Here is a 7017-nt window from a genome sequence, read left to right as displayed (position 1 = left end):
CCTATATATAGGAATTATTAACTAATAATTGTTCTTTAATCATTTTTTTTTCAGGGCTGTGTCTTACAACAATTTAATAGAAACTTAAGCTCTCTTAAACTACTGTAAACATAGTTCAATCCTTTTTCACTTTATTGAAATAGTGGATAATGGTTTAACTTTTCATGATTTCTTGTAGTGATTTGACAGACAACCAGTTAAATGGATCAGTTCCTTCGAACCTCTTTGAAATGTCAAAAAATTTGTGTTACATTTAACTTAGCTCCTTCACTTTTTCTTTAGCAAATTGCTCCCCCTATCTTTCCTTTTAAATGACGTCTATACCCCACTTTCTTTTAATTACTTGTATTTTTTGTTTTTTTTTATTTTTATTTTGTTTTATTTTTTTAATCAATTTTGTTTATTAATTTTCCATATTTTTTATTTTATATAATTTTTAGCAAACGTTAGAATTTCTCCATTCCTTAAATTACCTTCTTATTTATTTAGACACTTCACTTTCTTTATATATATATATATATTTTGTATTTTTTTCAGTTTTATTTAATTTTTATTTAGTTTTATTTTTTTATTAGTTTTGTTTTTAATAAGTTTTATTTGTTGTTTTTTCCATCATTTTTTGTTTTATTTAATTTTTGACACATGTCAAATTCCTCCAGTTCTAAACTAAGAGTGTCGAGAAATAACTATTGTTCATATTGGTATTACCTTCGTGCAAGTTTTCTTATACCCTCATTACCTTGTACCACCCATTCCAATATGGTGGTGACAACATTCATTGTACGAAGCTAAAGGATGAATCATTTGTTATAGGGCACGTATTCATTTGTGGTACGAAATAATAGGTACACCATCAAACACGTTAGAAGCAGAATTTGGAGATAATATTGATTAAAATTTCTATTTTTATATATTTTCATTTATTTTTTTGTGTATAAGTACATGTACTCTTCATTTAAAAAAAATATTTATTCGTAAAATATAAATATGTTTACAATTAATTGTTAATATTTTTATTAATTTTATATATATAATTTTTATTTTGATCCATATTTTTATGTTTTTTAAAATTTTTATAAATAATAACTCCTAAAATCTACGACTAACAAATAAACAAAAGATTGCAAACCTATAATAAGAAAAAATATTCAAAAAGAATAAATGATAAAAATAAATAAAATTGATAAAAAAAAAACTGGTTCAAAAAGACAAAACCAATAGAAACAAGAAACAAAATTTTTAAAAAAAAATGTAAAAGAGTATAAGAGTAACCGCAATCCTAAACTTATAAGGAGATCTATAGTGAGAGGTTTATAGTATATAATTTATGTTATAAATCTCTTAATATAAACCCCTCCTCCACTACATAGGTGAGGTTTATATTTTTTTTATAAACCTATATCAAAATCTTGAGACCAGGTTTATAAAAAAATAATACAGAGAGGATAAAGAGCGAATTTTTAAAAAAATGAAATTTTTAAACGAGAGAGATTTTATGATAATAGAGAGTGGTTTTAAAAAGAAGTAAGGTTTTTAATTTTTGATATGACAATGATGTGACAGAACATAAATCTCTTTAAGAGGTTTACGACTACGGATGCCCTAAACCTAATTTTATCATGGGACCTACTATGCCACATCACTACCACATTAAAAATAAAAAATCTATAACTTTTATAAACCTCTTCCTACAATCATAAACCCAACAAACAACTTTATATTTGACCCACCACATCATTATCTATATTTTCTATTTACTATCTTATTTACTATTTATTTATATATTATCATAAATATATATTTATAATATACATGTTAATTAATTTACTAATAATATATATTAGTTTTATTTAATATTTTTAAATTAATTATTAATTTAATAATTAATATATAATAATTAGCTATATTTTTTGTTCACTAAATTTATTTACAAACAAAATAATTTCATAAAAATATTATTGAAAATTTAATAATTTGCAACATTAATAAATAAATCATTACAATGAGATAATAAAATAAAACATAGAACATAATTAAAACAGAATTAATTAATAATTAACTTATTCCTCACTAATTATATTCATAACGTGTCCAGACATGTTCAACTAAGTTAGCTTGAAGCTGGTGATGCACTTCTCTATCAAGTAGCTCGCTATAATTCTGGAGGTACTCTCGAAATTTTGGGGTAAAGCCCATGACTATTCGTGCCGGTGGAGGAGAGTCTTCATCCGACCAATTGACTGATGTCTCTCCTTCATCCTCAATAATCATGTTGTGCAAAATAGTGCAGGTATACATGATATCCTTTAAGTCATTTCTGTACCAAGATCGCACAGGACCTCTAATTATTGCCCAACGAACTTGGGGCACTCCAAACGCTCGCCCCACATCCTTTCTTGTAGCCTCCTGCCTCTCCTTGATTTTTTTCCTTTTGGGATCCTCGGGACATGAAAGCTCTTCACGAACGTAGCCCATTCCAGGTATATACCATATGTTAGATAGTATCCTTTTGTATATGATGTGCCGTTTACTGTGAAATTAACATCCGGAGCATTTTCCTGTAGGACGGCGTTAAATAAAGGTGATTCATTAAGAACATTTATATCGTTACGCGACCCTGCGACGCCAAAAAAAGCATGCCATATCCACAAGTCTGTAGACGTGACAGCTTCAAGAATTATTGTTGGGGCGCCATAATCGCCTCTAGTAAACTGACCTTTCCAAGCGACGGGGCAATTCCTCCACTCCCAATGCATGCAATCAAGGCTGTCCAACATTCCAAGAAAATCGTGTCTCTGCCCATGCATTTGAAGCAAGCGTTGAGTGTCAGCAGCATTGGGTCTTCGCAAGTATCGTGCCCCAAACACATCGATCACACATCGACAGAAGTTGATCAAGCAATCAAGAGCAGTTCTCTCACCCATCCGTACATACTCATCTAGAGAGTCGGCGGGGGATGCATATGCCAATTGACGAATAGTCGCCGTGCATTTTTGAAGTGGTGACAAACCTTTCCTTCCAATTGCATCTCTCCTCCACTTAAAATACTCTGAATAATCTGTCAGAGCATCAACTATGCGAACAAATAACTCTCTTCGCATGTGAAATCGTCGTCGAAAGACTTCAGCGTGAAATGTTGGAACATCCGAGAAGTAATCTCGGACAAGGCGAACATGTTTGTCTTCACGATCCCGATCCACATACCTCCGATTTGTAGCTCTTCGAGAACTTCGAGTTTCTTGACGTCTCTACTCTTCCTGCTCAAGTAGTGTAATCATCATTCGATCAACATCATCTTCCGCATCTTTCCACATCTCATTTATCCAAAATTCACAGATATTATTTTCTCTAGAGCGATGAAGATCTTCAGACATTTCGAATATAAATAAAGTTTTAAGTGGTTCAAATCAGAAATACAATGGAATGAAGAATCATAACTTCTACATTGATATATATAGACTAATTTGTAACAGATAGTTTATAACGACTATTTTACAACGACGTTACCAAACAACATTGTCTAAATATTAAATAGCCGTTTTTTTTACCGTTGTCTAAAAAATAGACGTTGTCATATTTTTACCATTGTCTAAAAAATAGACGTTGCCAGATAACATTCATTTTGGCAAATGAACGTTGTCGGTCAATTTTGCAAAATGAACATTGTCGTTCATTTGACAAAAATGGACGTTGTCTATTGTCTCATTTAATTAAGCTTTTTTTAAAAAAATAAAAAATTTAAATATTTGCTTGGCAACTAGCATGAGACCCATGTGCATTTAATTTTATATTCTTTAAAGCAATATGAAGTCGGCATCCAAAATTGAATGCTGGCTTCTTTAATTCTAAACTTTTTGAAGTCATGTAATGTAATTGGATTTACAAAACCCAACTTTTTGGGTTTTATAAACCCACATTGCAGACACCCTAAGCATAAAACAGGGGAGGAGAGTGTCTTAGGGGGTACGAAAATACCTCTATTTTCTTTAAGATTCATATTATGAAAGGGCTTGCCTAATCATTGAAGAGATCTCTAGGCATGAGCCAAGAAGTATTAGGAATTTAGCTGTTTAAATTTAGGGTAATAATTTGACATTAAAATTTGTTCAATTTGTTCTTGAACTTAATTGTTTCTTTCCTTTCTTAGTTGGAGAATTCTGCATACCTTCGTACATATCTTCAACCACTAATTAAATTATAATTATTATTAATAATAGATAATAATTTTGAATTAATTTCAATCAATCAAAATTTATTAAATTTGACATCATCAAGATTGACATGAATCTCATAGCAAAAAATAATATTTTTTAATTTACTATATGCATAGCTACAATTATAATTAATATGATTGTATATCATATTTAATATTTTTATTATTATTTAAATAATTTATATAAGTAAGTCTTTTACCTTCCGCAATAAGATCATCCAAAATTATTATCATCTTTCCTCTTTCTTTCTTTCTTTCTTTCATGGTATTAGATTTTTCTTCATCTTTTATCAACAAGAGCAGCTCTCTCCTCCTCCCTCGGCAGCAACTTCGGCACCTTCTCCCTATCCACAGCAGCTCTTGGTAACCTACGGTAGTAGACATTCATTGCAGCAAGTCGGAGTTGTCTTCTAATTTAGATTTGTTATTTCTTCATTTTTTTTATATTTTATTTTTACCGTATCTTTATTTCTTTTTGAAAAAAATATAGAGAGAAAAATATCTTCTTCGAATTCCACTAAGATCCCTCCATCATCACAAAATATCTCTTTCCCTATTCATACAATTCCTTCTTTTTTGTTAAATTTTACCAGGGTAATTATTTACTTTAGAAATTATAATTTCTTCTTTGCTTTGTCTTCATAATCTACTTTGTCATATTGATGGTACTTAATCCTCACCTAAAAAAGATGATCCATCTTATATTATTGACTTAAGAAGGACCAATTAATCTTGTCTTGGTTAATCTCATCAATTTTCAAGTCTATACTTCTGATGTTCGTTGAGCTCAACATACCTCATCAAGTTTGGGAAGCTTTTGATCTCTCTTTGCATTCCACTCTCAAGCACGAGTTTTAATGTCAAACCGCAAGTGTATGGTTGTATCATCAAGTAATAAAATATCGATCCACAAAAATTGTTGATTAAGCACTAGTCAAGTTTGCAAAGAAAGTTATCTAGACGATTAAAGTTATGTGAAGACTTGTAAGCGAGAGAGAGAGAGAAAGAGAGAGAGAGAGAGAGAGAGTCGAGGAAGAGCGAGCAATCAATGAGAGACATTGGTTTGAGAGAATGATTCTAGGATTTCAATTTTACTATGATACTAATTGATGTTCTATGTATTGTTCACCTCCTTATCGTCCAAGTTTACATACTTATAGGGATTCTAACCAAATCCCCAATACAAACTTGTGAAGATTATATTGGAGTGCTTACCCCAATTTCAATGCTACTAAGTAAATAGGTAACACTAGAAAGTCTATTTAAAGGAATACTCCTATCACATGAGACCCCATAGTTATACAATCTAGATTACATAATCTACTTCCTAACATCAAATTGAGGAAAACCCATTAATCCCTAATTAGCTAATCTATTACAGAGAATTGACCCTCTTTTAAGGTGATAACTCTAGAAAGTCCACATAAAAGGTCACCCTCTGTCACGTCAAACCCCACAGTCATACAATCTAGAGTATCTCCCCTACATAGTGATCAATCCTCCACATCCAATTGCACATACAACACACACAATCTATCAATCAAATAAGAACAAGATGCAAACATATCATAAGGAAATGACCAAATACATAGTTGTATATCAGCATCACATTATAGTTACTCTCTACTCCTAAAATCTAGAGAACTATACCATAGAGAAGGAAATACAACCAAAAAACATAAAAAATAACACTCTACAATTCAAATTAAATCTAAAAGAAAGAAGAAGGAAGAGCTTAGCAAGATGGTGGCAATGTCTCCGAGAGGATCTCCATTCTCTGAGGGTGGACGGATCATTGAGGACTCTTGGAATGGTGACCTTAGGGGTTTTCCTAGAAAAGGAAAACCCTCTCCCTAGGAAGGAGCGGAAACCCTGGTCCAAGATGAGATAAGGATTTACTTGACCCTTTTATATCATCCCAAAACTTTTCAGATATACCCCATTTGTTGGGCTTTGCCAAAACTGATTTATTAACCCTTAGATCTGATTTTATCAGGTTTCACTCTGATCCAAACTTATGGATCCTACTACTTGTTGGGTAGCATTTTCTCCGCTCGCTGCCTTCCTTTGACTGAGTATCTCCTCGAGCTTGGCTTAGGTCGAACTATAATGTGTGGCTCCATGCACCTTTCCGTATGTTGACTTGATCCGGTCTTAATTTGAGCTGGCTTGATTCGAGCTCAGTCTTAAGTCGAGTCTATTTGACCCGATCGCTTGTCGACATTACTTGATTTCGTATTGACTATATCTTGGGCTCGACACATGCCTCAGCCATCTCTGCCACATCATTATATTTTCAGAGGCAGTGTTCATGACGTGATGAGTAAGTACAACGATGATGCATGACCACCTACCATCTGCTCATCAGAGAGACCTCTATCTAATAAACTAAAAAGTCAACTTGGAGTTTTACATGAATGTCGATGAACAAATTTTGGGTAGCTTGATCGATTGAAAGATTACGGAGGTGACGAGGAGAAGGGCTCCACTTATATAACGTATACGGCGAGGACATGACTTAATGGCTTCCAGAGTCAATGGATGAGCGTCATGAAGTACAAAGTCAACTCCGTGCAAATCTGCATGGGCGCGCGTACGTCCGCTGGGATCCAAAAGCGATCTCGCCTGCTGACTCCCCGCCCAGACCGGGTCTTGAGAAGATATGCAGTATGTTGCAGGACAGCGTTCACAGATAAAAAGTCAGAAGACTGGCCAAGTGTCCGCCTGGCGTTCGTCGGTGCGTGGTAAACGTTGTATCTTGTTCGGAGTAGGAAACGAGATCAAAGGAAAAATTTGCAATTCGC

At 32.9% G+C, this 7017-nt stretch overlaps 1 protein-coding gene across 1 annotated transcript; it reads right to left on the bottom strand.

Annotated features, from left to right (window-relative positions):
- Positions 1 to 2345: 2345 nt before the first annotated feature.
- Positions 2346 to 3101, bottom strand: LOC122044272. The gene has a single exon (XM_042604788.1). The coding sequence runs from the start codon at positions 3099 to 3101 to the stop codon at positions 2346 to 2348; it is 756 nt and encodes a 251-aa protein (XP_042460722.1).
- Positions 3102 to 7017: the final 3916 nt, after the last annotated feature.

Source organism: Zingiber officinale, chromosome 2A (genome assembly GCF_018446385.1).
Source record: "Zingiber officinale cultivar Zhangliang chromosome 2A, Zo_v1.1, whole genome shotgun sequence".
Taxonomy (NCBI): Eukaryota; Viridiplantae; Streptophyta; class Magnoliopsida; order Zingiberales; family Zingiberaceae; genus Zingiber; species Zingiber officinale.
Note: the sequence above shows the minus strand (reverse complement) of the source record. Positions and strands in the feature narration are given on the sequence as shown.